This window comes from Sebastes umbrosus, chromosome 19 (assembly GCF_015220745.1).
Source record: "Sebastes umbrosus isolate fSebUmb1 chromosome 19, fSebUmb1.pri, whole genome shotgun sequence".
Taxonomy (NCBI): Eukaryota; Metazoa; Chordata; class Actinopteri; order Perciformes; family Sebastidae; genus Sebastes; species Sebastes umbrosus.
The window spans coordinates 17,610,711-17,629,348 of record NC_051287.1 but is presented as its reverse complement, the minus strand read 5'-3'; the positions used below and the strand labels follow the sequence as shown (position 1 = coordinate 17,629,348).

Sequence of the window (18,638 nt, the reverse complement as noted above, 5' to 3'; positions counted from 1 at the left end):
TGGTTACCCGCGGTAATTAGATTCTAAGGAGAAGTAAAGGCCACGGGTGGTTGGGGAGTAAAAGTAATGGATGCATGGAAGCAGAGCGGTGGATGCAATGGACAAAATGGAAATGTAGATAAAAGATCTCTCAGTGGATTTACGGAAATAAAGCATGACGTATGGGTCGGCAGATCCGGCCAGAAAACGGAGAGTGAACTGTGAGACAAATCATAATAGTGATGGACAGAGAACATATGAAACACTAGGTCACTGCTGGTCGCACAAGCAGAGGCCTACCTTATAGGTCTGATAGATTTTAAGAGTTACAATGGGATGGATGAATTTCTGTGTTGCATTTGGAGCAATTTACTTGTGATATTATGTTTATTGTTATTCAAAATGATACCTCAGTAAATCCAAATAATACACAACAAGCACAAGATTGTTGCTGGAAAAAAGTGCATTTAAAAAGCGCATCATTTCCTGTATTTAAACAATGTATTCTCATACAACATTCCGTATGATTTCTTAAAAAAAGTTATTCTTCATTTTTCATTTGTTTTGCTACGAATGTCCAACAACAGCACATGTCAATTACCGCCCCAGTTTTTTCAAAATAAAACTATTTATTTAGGTTTAGGAAAATATCAAGTTGGTTAAGTTTAGGCAACAAAACTACTTTGTTAGGTTTAAGCAACAAAACTACTTAGTAAGGTTTAGGAAAATATCGACTCGGTTAGGTTTAGGCAACAGAACTACTTAGATAGGTTTAAGCAACAAAACTACTTTGTTAGGTTTAGCAAAAGATCAACTTGGTTAGGTTTAGGCAACAAAACTACTTAGTTAGTTTTAGGAAAATATCAACTTGGTTAGATTTAAGTAACAAAACTACTTAGTTAGGCTTAGGCAACAAAACTACTTAATTAGGTTTAGGAAAAGATTGTGGTTTGGGTTAAAATAATACCAGAAGCGGCGTAACTTAAGTACGGAAGTTACGTGACAAAAACCACTTAATTAGGTTTAGGAAAAGATTGACTTGGTTCGATTTAGGCAACATAACTACTTAGATAGGTTAAAGCAACAAAACTACTTAATTAGGTTTAGGAAAAGATCGACTTGGTTATGTTTAGGCAACATAAGTACTACTTTTTGCTTGTAATATTCAAGCCTCCTAGATATTAAACCATTTTGAAGAAAAGCAGCCTTCAAAAAAATCTTGCTGTTAATCTTTCTCTTAAATTTGCCACTGATATTTTTGTATTTGTATATTTAGCTTTGATGGAAAAGACTGGAACACGTGAGGAAAAAGAGATACAATCAGTAAATGAAGAGGGAAGGAAAGGGGTGGAGATGAAAGGGGGAGAAGAACGATGATGATGTGAAGGTGAGGGGGAGGACGGTAGTAGGGAAAGAAGGATGAAGCAGGACGAGAATATGACGATTACAATGAAGAAAGACCATATGTGAGCATCCACATCACTGATTATTGCGAATCTGATTTTTTTTTTTTTTTTGGCAAAAATCGAGAAGCTCTACGTCAATACACACACATCCACAAATCCCCACACAAACACACACACATACAGCGCTCAACTGTTGATGCTCAAAAACATATTTTTCTCATTCCGTGATGACATCTGTTCCATCGCTGCACAGATTACAATTTTCTGACCTAATCGGGCCAACCAACTGGCCATCAGCACATTTAATGTGAACTAGAAATTGACCAATAAGAGTTTATTAAGGCTGCACACAATTTTGAGCCCAGGTCTGGCCTGCAGCCCGCAGATCGATCGATATCTGGATCTCATTCTCCTGGCCAATGAACAAGTAAACCATACATACATACAGCCACTGAAAGGCAGTCCACATATGAAACCATGCTTGACCCTATATGTTCCTACACAAAGTTATATACCGTTAGGATGTCTTTGAAACAACACAGTTGGCACATTAACATATAGAATACAAACTGCCAGCGCTTTAGTTGGCGTCTCCTATCAGAAGTTACACGCACAACTGCACATTTCTGATAATCTGAATCAAATGCCACACAATTAATACATCTGAAAGGTGAGATTCTAATCTATTTATCACTACGGTCGACGAGTTCAGAGCCTCACTGATGGAAAGTATTAACACCTATACAGATATACTGTAGGTTTTGGAAGATGGAAGTCCTATTGCTAATACATTTTTTTGATAGGCTGGAGCTCTCAGCAATGTTTACCTCTCTTGAGGCAGTGTTGCTGAAAATTGGTAAGGGAATTGAGTCTTGGTTTGATGGTTTGAGAACCACATTCCTAAAGGTGTGGAATAGTTTCCCCTCAGGAAATGTCCATCAAGTTTGAAATTAAAATTCACCTGTGTGGAGTTTTTATCTTTTCTTTTTTTCTTTCTTTTGCTATTCTGATATAGGCAATCACCGACTACGTTTACATGCACAAAATATTCTGTTTTTTGTCCTTATTCCAAAAAAGACAATATTCCTACTAAGCTGTTTAAGTGGCTAATGAAAATGAACATTCCACCAATATTCACGTTTACATGCAGCCTTGCATACTCCGATTAACTGGTGGCAGACATGTTCAACCATGCAAACACAGCCTCTCTCTCTCTCATTCTTTTAACCACCTTCTTGAAAAGGTCAGCATTGTGATATTTGTGCATGTCCAAAAAACCTGTTGATATTCAAGTCTTTCATAATGTTGAAAAGTAGGTGTGTTTCTCCTTCCGACCGGAAATGTGGGCTTTTGAGCATGCGTCTCTGCAAACTGTCGGCTAGTTGGTTTGTGAACAACGCACAGAGCTGGTTGGAAACAGGCAAGAGGCCGTGGCGTCGCAAACTGTGGGCAACCCCTGGTCTGAGAAGTGAAGCCAATGCAGAAGTGCTTTAAACTTGCATTCTTTCTAATAGCCAGCAGGGGGCGATTCCTCTGGTTGCAAAAAGAAGTCTGATTGTATAGAAGTCTATGAGAAAATGACCCAACTTCTCACTTGATTTGTTACCTCAGTAAACATTGTAAGCATGAGTTTATGGTCTCAATCGCCATGGTTATGGTTTCAAGTCTTCTTCAACACAGCATGATGTTCATTTAGTAAATTATGGTCCCATTTAGAGTCAAATAGACCATAAAGCAGGGTATGCTTTAGGGGTGTGGCTACCTTGTGATTGACAGGTCGGTACCACGGCATTGTCCGGTCTGGGAGTTGTCCATGTTTTTGTCGAAGAACTTTAACCCTTTCACAGTGTGTTTTCTGTTAATTGTGACATTTTGGTCGCCTAAAAATGTCTTATTCAGTGTTTTTGTTTTGCTTAGCTCCACCCTCTCGTGTCACTTCAGTTTGCAAAAATCCAACATGGTGACGGCCAAAAACCAAGATAGCAACGGCCAAAATGCCAAACTCAAGGCTTCCAAACGGCAGTACACAAACCAATGGTTGACGTTACGGTGACTATATACGTCCACTTCTGATATACAGTCTATGGTTCAAATAATGCTCCTAAAACCTGAATAGTATCGGCATAGCTCACATGTCTTAACCGGAAAATGCTCCATTTGGAATAAGTTCCATGCTCACATGATCCATATCAAATTTTAAACATATTGTCATATTCAGAATAATAGTGTGCATGTCACTGAGGAACAGCTCTTAACTGGAATCGGACACTCAGATGAACCAGGCAATGACGAAACAAATAGATAGAAAGAGAAAGACAGACTGAGACAAGTTGCATACTGTAGCTGTGGAGACCTAGAGAAACAGATTTCACAACAGTGCCGCCCATCGGGACCATTTCCACTGTTATAAATCATATTTTGACAAAAAGAAAAAACACTAAGGCAATAGCTTCCTCCTCTGACCCGGGCAGATAACGGCACCACCTGAAAACTCTCCCATCACCACTGTCATCATCTCTACATCGCTACCTGTGGCGTTCACACACAAGAGTGACACAAAATGACAAAACTCTTTTCGAAAATAAAAGAAAAATGTAATTGGCTTTCTCTGACAAGTTATTGCAAAACTTCTGCGACGGTTTCCCGTAAAGTGATGCGGTGCGAGGCCGCCTCGGCAGGGGGGGAGGTCGAAGCCCAAGCGACATTCTTGTGAGAAAAGAGTGCACATACTGTACCTCCACATGTCTTGTGGGACCAAAGCTGGTGAAGCGAGATATGTGATCTCCCTCTGTCAATCTCTCATACAGGAAGTGACAAAAAAAACGCTGTTAACATTCTTCCTCCGCTCTGGTTCTTTTTCATTTCCCTCTGATTTGCTGGTGAGAGCGCTGAGTGTTCTGTTAGTTATGCTAATTGTCTCCAGACCTCCCGTGGAGTGCGATCCTTTCCCAGTTGGATGGCTGTGAAGTTGTTTGCCCAAGCAGATGAGTCTGTGTGTGCCTCTCAGTGTGTGTGCGTGTGTGTTTACAGTGCACAGCCACAATGTGTCACAAAAGCTTTAGCGATGCTGCGCACGTGCGCTTTGTGTGTGATTATGTGTGTCGGGGTGCATCAGCACGGATCTTCACGCGCCAGCCATGGTTGGGTTGCGCTGTATTCCCAATTCTCCGAACACTGAGCGGAGAAGGAAAGCAGGGCAGTGTTTCATCTTAACGCTGTCATATATATCGATTATTCGTTTCATCGTCTCAGTCTTTGATCCTATTAGTAAAGCAAAAAACCTGTGGGAAAAGAAAGTCACTTTTTGCATTTCTTTTTTTTTCCCCTAGCGGATTACATCCTATGGATTTCTGGGAAAGCAAATGACCATGTCCTATGACTGAAGGAATAGTTAAGGAGTAAAATCCCCTCATTTGTCATGCTGTCTAAAGCCCACGCCTTTCTGAATTCTTAGGTTTAACTCAATGTGTGCCATTTTCATGTGAGTTGAACAGCCTCTGAACTGCCTGGACTTTTTCAGGCATCACCATCAATAATCGCTATAATATTAATTATTAGGAAACACAACTACACAAGCGATCCCACTGGACACACTTGGAAATAAACCAAAATGCACCATTTATGCCTGTCATTTGAATTCCCTGCACAGAGAAGTGCTGAACCGTCCTTGTACAGTACAATCGCTGTGCAACGTCAAAGTCATTTCCCGTCAATCACTTGGCTCGCACGGCTAATGACATCAGCTAATGCCATTAGCTAACTGAGGGGGGAAAAAAACCCTCACCGTTCATTTCAGTTACTCTCCAAGTGCCGACACTGTTTATGACTTTCTCTTACCGCAGATACAACACTTAAAAGGCCCACTTCTGTTTGTATCAAATTCAATGAAAAGTAAAAAGCCTTGGAGTATAGTATGATATTTGAACTTTGGATGCTCAGAGCATCTCTCCAAAAAAAACAGAAGGTCTGCCAGGTGGATGAAAAGAGTGTATCAGCAGGGGGCAAGATTTGCCTCAACTCCACTGAATCAATTAAAAATTGTTCATTGCCAAAAAGGTATTTAGTGTCAGCACCCCTAAGAAGTGCTGCTTATCTGGGTCACCCAGGCGTAACTCATACACTGCATGCCTGTGTTAGAATTTAACTTATTTTCTGATTAATAATTCACTTAAACTTTAAGGACGATGCTATAAACAAGTCAAAAAAAAATATTCCATATATGTTTTTCTCCCTCTCTGGCTTCACTACTGTATTTACACGGTTGCCATGGTAAGGCTTTTTACATAAGCCTCCTGCTGTCGGGGGAAAAATGATGTCTTGATTACTTTTTTTTATCAACATATCGTACATATTAATGTTAAGTTAATAAACGCATCTGCCAAGTCAAAAAAAAAATGTTTTTTTTTATGGTTTATTTATGGCACACATAGCAGAAAGATCGTTGTACTGCTTTTATGTTGAATAAAGTGACATATATTATAGGACTCAACCCTGGTCTCTGGTGGTGTCACAACCGCTGACCCCATGACTTACATGTGGAACAAAAATAAAGCGCTTCCCGTACTGGGAAAAACGTTGCCAGTGAACATAAGTCAGGAAGTTAAATGGTGGTGAAGATAATTATCTGATGCCGCTAGACAAATGCATGAAAACTAAAGTTTAACCTACAAGGAGGAATGACTGCTGCTGTGCTCTCATGACTGTAACCAATCATCTCTCAGCACGAGGTCCATCTGCTGCTTCCTGTTACATTTACACAGCAACACTGTCAATGAGTTGCGGTGGATATGGGTGTAGCGAACACAAAAGGAATGCAGGGGCAACAAGACACAGTGCAAGTAGTCCAGTCTCATAGAATGAAAAAAAATAGCACTTGAGTGAGTTAATAGCTGTATCACTATGACACTCTTTTTAGGGCCATTGTAGGTAAAAAAAGCAAAAAAAAAATACGGAGCCAGGGGAGGGGGATAAAATTCCAAGAAAATCTCAGAATTTGCGAGAAAAAAAACGTATTCTTCTGAGATTCTAAAGTCATAAATTTACAAGAAAAAACTCAGAAATTCTCTGAGATTTTAAAATTGTAAATTTGTGAGAAAAAAAATGTAATTCTATGAGATTAAAGTCTTAAATTTATGAGATTACAAATTTGATTAGTCTCTGAGATTGTAAAGTCAGATTTGAAAGAGAAAATCTGAAATTATCTGAGATTAAAGTCACAAATTTACGATGTTTGTTTCACCACAGACGCCACCGTTAAACACTGCGAGCCTCTGAGTGCAAAATATATTACAACAGTATTTATTTATGTTCATAAATCAACACTGCAAGAACATGAAAGAAAATGTGTCTATGTATCTTTCAGGACCTTCGCCTCACTCGGAGGCCGACCGTCAGAGAGGACATCGGAAACAGCAATCTTCAGGATTTATCTGATAACCAATTGGTAAAATAAAATGTCTACAGGTCTATTAAGGATAAAGTACAAAGCATACCGATGTCAGCATCATATTCATAAAACAACACAAGAAGAAAACATGTATATGTATCGTTCAGGATTTTTCTCTCGCTCAGATGCCATCCTTATCATAATAACTAATATAACGCCCAATAACAACTAATACTTTAGGCGCAACAAAATTCAGACGGCAGCTGGCGATACCACGGTTTTGAACTCAGCAGCTCAGGTTGCTGCAGTGTTTAACGTAGCGTCTGTGGTGTAATGAGGTTGACCAACCTTGCAAAGTGAAGCAATGTGGTTTGTTGACAGCAAAAAGAAAAAAACAAAAGTGACTTCATAATCTTAGAGAATATTCAAGAAAAAGCCTTCCTCGGCTTCATAATATATTTATTTTTTTACCTACAATGGTTCTAATATACTGTCGCAGTACCATAGCTGGTAGAGGACAATGGTAATCTGTAATTATAGTAGCTGTTGATTAGTACTCTAAGTGCATATTGGTATTTCTCTCCTCTTGGTATATCCATTGTCAATAAAAATCTAGTTCAGTGGCTGGTTGGAGACACTTTCCCCCTCCGTTCACTGCTGATTGTAAAGCTGCGCTAATCAATATTTGTATATCAACAATGGATCAGATGTCAGTACGTCCTGTGCAAGGTGTTGCTCATAATGAAAAACAGACAAAAAAATATCACCCAAATCCGCAGTAGCACTCAGTTCTACAAAGCTTTGTAGCCTTTTTAACTTCATTGTTTTGGTTTCCTGGTCCACAGTGTCCGGCCTTATCAATCTCAAATCCTGCAACAGTAGCAGGCGGCTGTTCTCATAGTAAAAAAAAATCGACTGTATGCCACCTGCTTAATACCACATGGCAGACAGAAAAAGCTGGTGAAAAAAGTCGAACATCTGGCGAGCTAAAAACCCAGATAGTGCATTTCTCTCACTAAAGGGAGAGTGAATATTGGATTAGCATTCGTCAAGTGGACAGAAACATGACTCCAAATGAATGCTAATGTTGCTCCATATCTGCTGTGTTTAGGCAGGTGTTTCCTAACAGGTCTGTTGTGACAACTTTATAAGTTAATAATATGTCAGTGTCGTTTTTACAGCTTGTTCATTTGATGGCAGCTTTAAAGGGGACAATGTCATAATCATTTTCAGGTTCATACTTGTGACATACTATGTTTACATATTTTTATGATCAAACTAGAATTACCGCCTTTTGGTTGTATGCCTCCGCCAACCGGTCAAATTGCAGTTTACATCCATGTCTGTACAAAATGTCATCACTTAGACATTTGTGTGAAATTGTCATAAGTAGCACATGAATTCTTGAGATATGGCCAAAAACGTGTTTTGTGAGGTCACAATGGCCTTTACCTTTGAACCACCAAAATCTAATCAGATCATGTTTAGGTTCAAGTGGATGTTTGTGCCAAATTTGAAGAAATTTTCTGAGGTAGTGCATTCATGAGAATGGACCGGACGGTCGGACGGACAACCCGAAAACAAAACCAAAAAATGCACATACTGTCTGTCTGAAACGCTCCGTTTTAGCGCCTGGCTCTTTAAGATGCCCTCCCGAAAAAAGCCCAGTCTGCTCTGATTGGCTTGCGAGAAAAATATGGTGCACATTTGCAAAAGTAGCTCTCAAGTCGTGGGGCGGTATATACTGTATACTAATCAGCCTGCATGTGACACATTGGAGGAGCTTCAGCTGGTTGCAATATGCAACCTCATTGCTATAGATGCAGCCAGATCCTACACACTGCACCTTTAAACAGTTTCACAAATTTATACACTTTTTTTTTTTATATTTTCTGATGAATTCTTAATCCATAAGGACAATCTTAAATTAAATCGAGCATGTAACAATACATTGGTTAGCCAATGTTGAGGTCATGCCTTATTGGGTTCCCTAGGGGATATTTTGAAGTAGCCTCAATACTGTCATTTGTGAAATTGTAGATAGACTCAATAAAAAAAATACATCAAAGAAACAAAATAGTAGGCTAATACTATAACTCTATTATCAAACCAGACAGTACAAGCTGCTTTCATACTAACAAGGCTATCCTATATATCTCTTAGAACTACAAGTGGCTTCTAATCTAATTCAATTTGCTTTATTACAGTACATGGTAGATTTTTGAAGCAAACATAAATTGTGGGTTTGTACCACCACAAATTTTATTTAAAAGTGTTCTTTACATGACCTTTCACTTTATGAATAGTGTCTGTGTCTTATGACCCATATACTATGACATATGGCTCCCCGGTGCAGCGTTTCTCTCTGCTGCTCTCTGGAGCCTTGTGTAAAATACAGTGTCATACGGGGAGAGCCAAGTCTTCATCTATCACTTCATAATACAGCATTTCATTCGGTGATAGTATATTTTTGCACTGAATTTTGGCAAATCATTATGAAATGTGTGTTTGTCCAGAGGGCTTTTGCTTTAAAGACAAACAAAAAGTGTTTTTTTCAGTGTGATAAACTTTGACTTTGCCTCTGGAAAGTCAACCTCTTTGTTCTGCTGTGGGAAAGACCCGAGATGTTTAAGAGGCCGACTCAATTTTAGCTTCCCGGGCGAGGCCCCCAGTGACAAGTATCCTAGTTCTGGTTTTATGGTAATGATCGTTACAGCTCATAGAACCATTTAAGGAGAAAACAAGAGTGAAAAAAAAGAAGAGAGGGGGAGACAATTTTTCATATGAGAGTGTTCTACAAAGTCAGCTCATTCTACAGGCCTCTTCTGTTTCTTTAAGCAGAATTGTGTACCAGCTCGCAGCACTGCCAACCTCCTCCCAGAATGAAACCAGGAGATGCTCAAAACCAACAAGTAATAACCCATGAGGCTTTGCTCTCCAGGTGGTATAAGGATTTCACAGCCTTAATGTGCGTGCAGGGTCACTCCGGGCTCTTCCTCGCTCCTAACATTGGCATGAGATAATCTGTTTTAAGTCTCAAGTTTGTGCCTGTTTCGTCAGTAGACTGCTAATTTACTTGCTGTGGATAGTGAGGTAAAACAGTCCACAGAATGAACTCAGTCACACGGAGTTCACAGTACACAGTTCACTCTCAAAGTGTACAGATGCCTGTCGCAGCAGCAATGGTAATTCAAAAAAATATATATTTTTTTGTAATCTGTTCTTTTGAAAAACAAGTCTGACCTGTTTTCCCAGTTTGAAGCTTTTAGTTTACTTCAGTATGAGTTCATTGATAGTTATTTTGAAACAATAATAATTAGGGCTGTCAATCGATGAAAATATTTAATTAATTGCATGATTGTCCATAATCGTGATTAATCGCAAATTAATCACACAATTTTTATCTGTTCAAAATGTTCCTTACAAAGAGGTTTGTCAAGTATTTAATACTCGTATCAACATGGGAGTGGGCAAATGTGCTTGTTTTATGCAAATGTATGTATAAATCAATTAATGGAAATCAATTAGCAACATAAAAGGATGACAAATATTATCCAGAAACCCTCACAGGTACTGCATTTAGCATAACAAATATGCTCAAATCATAACATGGCAACTGCAGCCCAACAGGCAACAACAGCTGTCAGTGTGTCAGTGTGCTGACTTGACTATGACTTGCCCCAAACTGCATGCGATTATCATAAAGTAGGCATGTCTGTAAAGGGGAGACTCGTGGGTACCCATAGAACCCATTTTCATTCACATATCTTGAGGTCAGAGATCAAGGGACCCCTTTGAAAATGGCCATGCCAGTTTTTACTTGCCAAAATTTAGCGTAAATTTGGATTATTTAGCCTCCTTCACGACAAGATAGTATAACACCAATGGTACCAATGGATTCTTTAGGTTTTGTAGTTTCATATGATACCAGTATCTTCACTCTAGCTTTAAAACTGAGCCTGCTACAACCTAAAAATAGCAAGTTGTGCTAATGCATTAAAGAAATCAGTGCCGTTAAAACGAATTTGCGTTAACGCGTTATCATTGTTTTAACTTTGAGAGCCCTAATATTAATATAATACCTTTATTTATATAGCACTTTTTTAAAACACTCAGTAACAAAGTGCTTCACATATTGGATAAAATATACACATACAAATACAAACCATACATACATACTTAGACTAGAATTAAAGCACACGACCAAATGAACAAAACACAAACAGAGAGTGTTTATAGTTTATAAAAAGGATAACCTATAGAAATTATTGGTTTTCAGCAGCTTCTTAAGGGAGAGTGACTTCACTTCTCCGCTCAGGAAGATATTACTCTTTTATATCTTTACATAACAAATAGTTGTTTCCTGCGATATTAATGCTCTGAATATCGAATGCAGCACCTTTGACACAGTCCACAGATTCAACGGATCTGATGGAACGGGGAAGGCTGTTCCAAAGTTTCGCTGCAACCACAAAAGCACGGTCGCCTCTAGAGTTTTGTGAGGTTAAAAGTTCAGTCGTTGGTCGAAAAGGATACCGAGATGCTTAAAGGTGAAAAAATTATGAAAACGTTGTAAGGAAAACATTAAAAGCGCACAGGGGAAAAAAAAAAAAAATCCTTTACAAGTTGGTGCAAGCATTGCAAGAGTGTTGCCTGAAAGTGAAAAAAAATTCATCAGAATGACAAACAGTGCAACTGAAAAGGTTAACAGGGACAAATCATTTACTTGGTTTTTGGTTTGCCACAGAGAGGGACAGACCGGGACTGAAAAAAAACATCACTGAACTTTGACCAGTCAACCACACTCTCAACAGCCTTGAACAGCGCAATCATGATAGCCGGTAATAAAGCTGAATTGACTAAAAGTCCTGATGGAAGATATTGTGAATACAGCATCAAAGCTGACTAATCTACAGTAAGCAAGATTCAAGAATCATCCACCAGATATACTTTTTCAACTGTTTATAATGCAGGTGTATAGCATTCAGGACTCTTTCTGGACAGGTGGTCTTACAGTAACACACACCTGCGGCCAAATGACCACTTTAAGAGAAAAAAAATGCTCTTTACATTTGTTGTGCACATTGGCAAAAACAAATTTTGTGATTTTTTTCCGTAGTCCACAAACCAATGGGTGACATCACAGAGTCTACGATCCTAACCATACCTTAAAGGGATAGTTCGTATTTTTTTATGTACAGTCATATGAGGTACTTATCCATAGTCAGCGTATTACCTACAGTTTAGAGAAGCAGGCAGTAATACCAACACGGAAGTTAAGAAATATACTGCAAAACGTATTTTAGCCACCTAAAAGAAAGGCTCACCTAAAAAAATCCATATCAATTTAAGTGTACGCAGCAGCGTAACACTTATTGTGATTGGCCTTGGTGCAAATGTTTTTTCTCGGGCTCTCGCCCCGAACACAATTGCACACTAATGTGCTCACGGACACACGCAACCACTCCAGACAATTGCAAAGCAGACAACCACCATAGAGAGGCTCACAATGCAACTCCCATCCTGCAAAAAAAACAGCCTTAGATCAGCACCACAGACAGCAGCCGAAGTGCCAAAAGTATCAACTCTACTCTGACAGCCTGTCCTGGACTCAGCAGCCAAATGTTATCACAGATGCAAATTAGCCTACAGTATTTTTTTCTAGAGGTAACAATTACATTGCTATAGATTTAAATCCCTGATCCCGTTCTGTAATAAGAGAAACCTGTAGAGCTTAGAGGTAATCTATTTGATACCTTCTTATTTCACTACAAAAACCTAAATAAGGCTGCAGCTGGCTGGAGAGAGATCGCCAGGGAGCTGAGAGTTTCCCACTTGCTATACTCTATGTGATTTCTGTTTAAAAAGAACAAATATAGGAGGATAAGTGGATACGTCTCCAGTCTGATCTCGAGCGCACAGCCCTGTGTGTATAAGTGCATAGGAGCGGATTCAGTGTAGACAGAGAGCGATGTTCGGATACTTGTTTGTTGTTAGAACACAGTGTGGGAAGGTGATTTTTAGGCCCCTGACAGCTTCTGGGCCCTTGTGCAGCTACACCTGTTGCACTGTCGATATTTACTTTATTAAGTGTATGCTATATTTAGAATATTTTCACTGCTTTACATTGCCATCAGACAGCCCTTTCCAAGAGCGATCTGAAGCCGCTATTTATGCTCTCTTCAAAGCCACCAGACTCCCTTGAGAAAAACAGTCATTTTACCTCGCAGAACACGGGAGTTGCTGGTCTACCGCTGCATCGAACACAAACTATTTGTGTTATTGTGTGACTTTGGTGAATCCAAACTAACCCCTTTCAAACACCAAAGTCACACAATAACACAAACAAACAAACCCATCAAGGCAGCAATAGACCAGCAGCGCCTGTGTTCTGCAAGGTAAAATTACTGTTTTTGTCAAAGGAGTCTAGTGCCTTTGAAGAGAGCATATAGATGAATATAACAGCTTCAGTTCCCTGTCAGAAAGGGCTGTCTGACGGCAAGGTAAAGCGGTTTCTCTAACTCTAAGTAATTAAACTCTTGCGTTTAGGTTGTGACAAACATGGTTAAACAGGTAGTGGTGATCAGACATCTGAAATTGCCAATTGTTCTTGAATGCTTCCGGCTACTGTGATTTGGGGTATATGGGTTCTGTGTGTTGGAGAGAGACAGAGAGAGAGAGACCAAGAGAGCTATTATTAAATTAAGGCGATAGGCTTTTGGTTTTGTAACTTTTCAACTTTCCATTCCAATCCACTCTGGTCAGGCCCACACAGATACTAAAGAGCAGGCAAGCTCCGAGTGGGAATCCTCCCACTCTTGTTACCCACAATGCCCTTTATCGTCATATACTTATGAACAGGTGATGAAAACTATACAGTATGCATACATACTGTACATACACTATGTCTTTTTTTTGTATTTCACCTACCATAAGGTTGTTATAATGAATAGATGATAATTAATTCTGGGTTCCCACATTCTGAGACAAAATGTACGTGAATCATCCCTTTGGTTGGTGTTGTATTAATAACGTCATGAAGTTGTTCCGCAACTTTTACAACTTTGCCTCACTGTGAAGTGGTAACTAGGCAAATTTTTCACCCCTGAAACTTTTTCTATCTGACTAAGAGATGACAATCCTCCAATCTGTCATGTTTTAAAAAAAAAAACTGCATCACATCCTATAGCATGTCAGGCTACGTGGAGTATTTCCAAATCTCCTGATGGCCAGTTTGACAGTATGTGAGTGTGTGTAGGTATCCTTACAGTATGTGCCTGTCAGGCCGTGCGTCTCAAGGAGACAACCTAGAACCTCTCGGTGAAAGCAATCAGATGGCTGGAGAGTTATAATATCCTCTGAGACTCTGCACACCAGGGGGTTGACTGACAGGATAGAATCTGTCTTTTTTCCCTCCTCTACACTTTCACCTGCAAAGATTAAGTGGCTGACTAGAACCAGCGAGATGTGGATCAATCTTTGGCCAACCTGTATATTTGTGGAGTGAAAAGAGCCACTTGCCTGACTTTTTTTTTTCTTTTGCCAATACATATTTTAGGGAATATTTTACCTCTTTTCCAATTGCTTATAATAGCATTAGCAACTTCATGGCTGGAATTCACTAAAAATAAGTTATAGCAACCAGTTGGTTAAAACAAATCCACAATTTAACCAGAACCACTTACTTGAAAGTTAAAACAAAGGTGGATCTACCAAAAATTGCAACTTTTAAACTGTGTGCATGCACAACTCTGCATGGGAAGTAGTAAGCCAACGTTGAACCAAGGCCAGGAATGGAGGCTGGAACACGGTCCTGATCTACGACACATGTGCAGTGTAACTGGAGCTGCGATGTTGGAGGGTCATAGCAGACAGCGCTATAGAGATAACGTGATGGCGTCCACTAAGGTGCTCTTTGGGTGCGCTCGGCCTGACAGAACTTTTTGGGGACACTCGAATGGATGGCGGCCGATATACAAGATTTTTTTCAAATAGAAAGCATTTGTTTATGGTCTTTCATTAAATATCAATAATTGTGAAGTAAACAAAAATACTTGCTTAGGTTCAGGCAATAAAACCACTAGTTAAGTTTAGGAAAAAACAACATGGTTGGGCTTATAATCACTATGTTTGTTCAGTGAAAATGACACTGAACATTGTGAACAGGGGACATGAACGAAGCAGCCTCTTGTTTGTTGGACCCATCCACCTCCCATTCCGCCCGGTGTGTGTCCTTTCACTCTTAAAAGCTACGTCACCACACTCCCGGTGCATTTTCCCTGACTGTTTAATATTGACACGGATGGGTTTACATTGTAGTTAATGGAAAACCCGTTGCATCTCATACTGACGCAAAAGGGTGCCTTAAGCATCACCGAGAGCCTTGACAAAGCACCAGTATTTTCCACCCTGGGAATGGGCCAGATATATTCGATATTTAACATTTACTTCTGTTTTCACTTCCACATCAGCAGAAGTGGGTAATAACAAGTTACATTCACTCCCTTACATGTACTAACGGTTATATATTTTGTAAAATAAACGAGTTGGATGATAAGACAGGTAACTCGGACTCACAATCTGTCCGTCAAATACGAGCTACATAAAGGAGGGCTTAACTGCTAGACCTGTCTCTGTCCAAAGGTTGAAATAATTGCCCACCAGCTCACTAATTAAGGATGTTGTATCTTGTTTCTTTAATCCGTACAAAAACAGAAGTGTAAAAACGACAGTTCACCCTTTTATATGGGGTTATGTCCGTGACTATTTCTTGGCCGGGTGCTGTTAATTGGCAAAATGAAAGTTCCTCGTAGTAACTGTGACTATATACAATGTGTCCGTGAAGATTGTGACACTAATGTGACTTAGTGATGCTACCTTTGAACAGATGTAGCATATCTAAGTATAACTCAGGTATAACCCAACAGGAAAGGGGAAAGTTGAGGTTGTGCCTCAGGTTCAAGGGTTGCTCAACTGTTATTGGAGCACAGACTGAAAAGTGGCGGGACTTAGGAAGTGTCCATTCCGAGTGTGTCATTTCGTCACCATAAGGTTTTCAGGCTAACAGCGAAGAGTCTTGTACGCCATTGGATACCTGGTTATTATATAAAGTAACTGTACTTTACTTGAGCATCTGTTTGTTTCCAGTCTGTCAAATAATCTGACACAGCAGTGACTTTTTTAAATGAAATGTGAATAAGCAGAATAAGCAATCTCCTATAAATACACACAGTAGACTGCGTATTTCTCCATCATCTACAATGACAAAGATACCTGTCGTCTGGTAGTCATACCCAAGTGAGAAAGATAGTTTTTGTACGCCACTGGTTACCTGGTTATTATATAAAGTAACTGTACTTTATTTGAGCATCTGGTTGTTTCCAGTCTGTCAAATAATCTGACACAGCAGTGACTTTTTTAAATCAAATGTGACCATATAGCCAAATGAAAGGATGGACAAAACTACACAAAAAGAATGAGCAATCTCCTATATATACACACAGTAGACTGCGTATTTCTCCATCATCTACAATGACAAAGATACCTGTCGTCTGGTAGTCATACCCAAGTGAGAAAGATAGTTTTTGTACGCCACTGGTTACCTGGTTATTATATAAAGTAACTGTACTTTATTTGAGCATCTGGTTGTTTCCAGTCTGTCAAATAATCTGACACAGCAGTGACTTTTTTAAATCAAATGTGACCATATAGCCAAATGAAAGGATGGACAAAACTACACAAAAAGAATGAGCAATCTCCTATATATACACACAGTAGACTGCGTATTTCTCCATCATCCACAATGACAAAGATACCTGTCGTCTGGTAGTCATACCCAAGTGAGAAAAAGAAGTGTTTTTCATATCCCTTTGATTGACAGGTATATACAGCAAGGATGAAACATGATTTTTTTCCGACATATGCATGTTTTTGTAATCTGCACAAGCCCACACATCTTGCAAAAACACACATATAACGCCCAAACATCTGCACTCTCACAGGCAATTACAGGAGCACCCCAGAACAGGTGCACACACACACACACACACGTACACACACACACAAACACACATAGATTTCACCCACACACAAGTTTTTTTTTTTTTTCTCCAAGTGCAAAAGTGCTCAAACTTAGCAAAAAAGATGCACTTCTCTTTTTCTGGGTTTGTGTCTGCAGCCTGTTGTTATTCCTGATGCTCTGCAGTGCCACACACACACACACACACATATACCGCATCCCATTTATGTTGCTGCTATACAACACCACCAAACTACAACACCCAAACCCACGCACACACACTCCCCAGGCAACTGTCACAGTTCACTCATGTTAATATCACCAAGTCATTTTGTATTCTGCCACGGCAGCTTATACAGCTAATTATATGTCTCATAAATCATATATGTCCTCTTGGCTGAAGGGAAAATCATTTGCATTTTCATTAAATGCTCAAACACTAACTGAATAAAACCACTCTGTAAAAGGTTGATGCATTTACAGTGGCTCTTATTATGTGACCATTACCCTTTCATTTTGCGTAATTGGCGTGTATGAACACAAGTGGCATTAGCTGAGGTTTCCCTGGAGGGTCTTTCTTACCTGTGCACAGGAGAAGTGCGGTGAGTCCCACGCACCGGAGAGTCCACACGTCTCGCCTCGGACTCATGTTTATTCTAGGTGAGGTGGGGTGATGGAGAGAAGCTGGTGGATAAACTCCCTCAGCAGAAAGGCGCACCACTTTGCACGCGATTTATCCTCTCTGGGCAGTTCTCCATTTCAAACAAAACAGCTGTATTCCGTCCGACACCACCTGTCATCACAGACATTGAACGCATCATCAGTATCATCCCCTTAAAAACACACTTATAGGCTAGAAAACAGGGGGAAAGAAAGAGAAGTCCACATTTTTTTGTCGATTTTTACGCCCCAAAATGTATAAAGCAACAATGCCTCTTTGTTGCTGATCTCATTCTCCACCATACATGTTGATTTAAAGTGTTAATTTCTCAGGATAAGACACCTCTGGGTGCGTAAAAACAAATCTGTCAGCCAATCTCACCCTACAGCACCCAGGATGTTTAATATTTGACAAATGTGCGTGTCAAGGGTTTCTCATACGTCTCTCAACAACCACTGTGCTACAAAAAATCCTGAATTGGGAATAAGAATAAGTGTGAAATTGAGGTTTCTTACCATATTGCTCTTTTTTTTTGCACAGCAGGCGCAGTGGTCTCGTCCAATACTGACATTAAAAAATAGCCTTTTTTTTTCAAGCTGGAATGATTTCATCAACGACACGAGCAAAAAAGAAAAAAAAGTCCTCAACAATCTGTGTTTCCCCAAATAGATCTCACGAGACGCGCAGCAGCTACTTGATTTTTCTTCTTCTTCTTTTTCATAGAGTGGTGGTGGATTGACAGCGATCCAAAAAAAATCACCTGGCAAGTGACATTCAGCCTGTAAAGCACACGCGAGATCTGACAAATTATTAGTCCAACTTTTCCACGCGATTTAGAGAAGAAGCGTGCGCAGAATAGTCAGTGCGTGGATGTGCGGCAGGTAGGTGAAGTGGATCCGGTGAGCTTGTTGCCGCTCTGCGCCCTGTGGCTGTCTGTGTGGACACGAAGAAGCGCGCTGGTGCAGAAACTGAGGAGGGGTGGTGGAGGGTGGGGGTGCTGGAGGGTGGGGGTGCTGGATGGGCAAATTAGAGGGGTTTTTTTTGCGGGCGTCACGTCAGCAAGCATTGTGCACATCCAATTCCCATCTCGTACCTCATGGGGATTTTTGTTTTAAAAAAAAAGCCTTAAAAAAACGTTTTATGAACAATTGCTATTGTTGCTGCTATATTTATAATGTTTATTGTTAT

At 39.8% G+C, this 18,638-nt stretch overlaps 1 protein-coding gene across 1 annotated transcript in view; it reads right to left on the bottom strand.

Annotated features, from left to right (window-relative positions):
• The window catches only part of si:dkey-112m2.1 (transmembrane protein 132C), a 179,929-nt gene extending 161,548 nt beyond the window's left edge, over positions 1–18,381 (bottom strand). Inside the window, exons 1-2 of the mRNA XM_037753121.1 lie at positions 17,966–18,381; positions 17,372–17,582 (exon numbers count right to left, since the gene is read on the bottom strand). Coding sequence (XP_037609049.1) covers positions 17,372–17,438 — 67 coding nt within the window. The 5' untranslated portion in view covers positions 17,439–17,582; positions 17,966–18,381. The remainder of the gene's footprint in view (positions 1–17,371; positions 17,583–17,965) is intronic.
• Between the last annotated feature and the right edge of the window lie 257 nt (positions 18,382–18,638).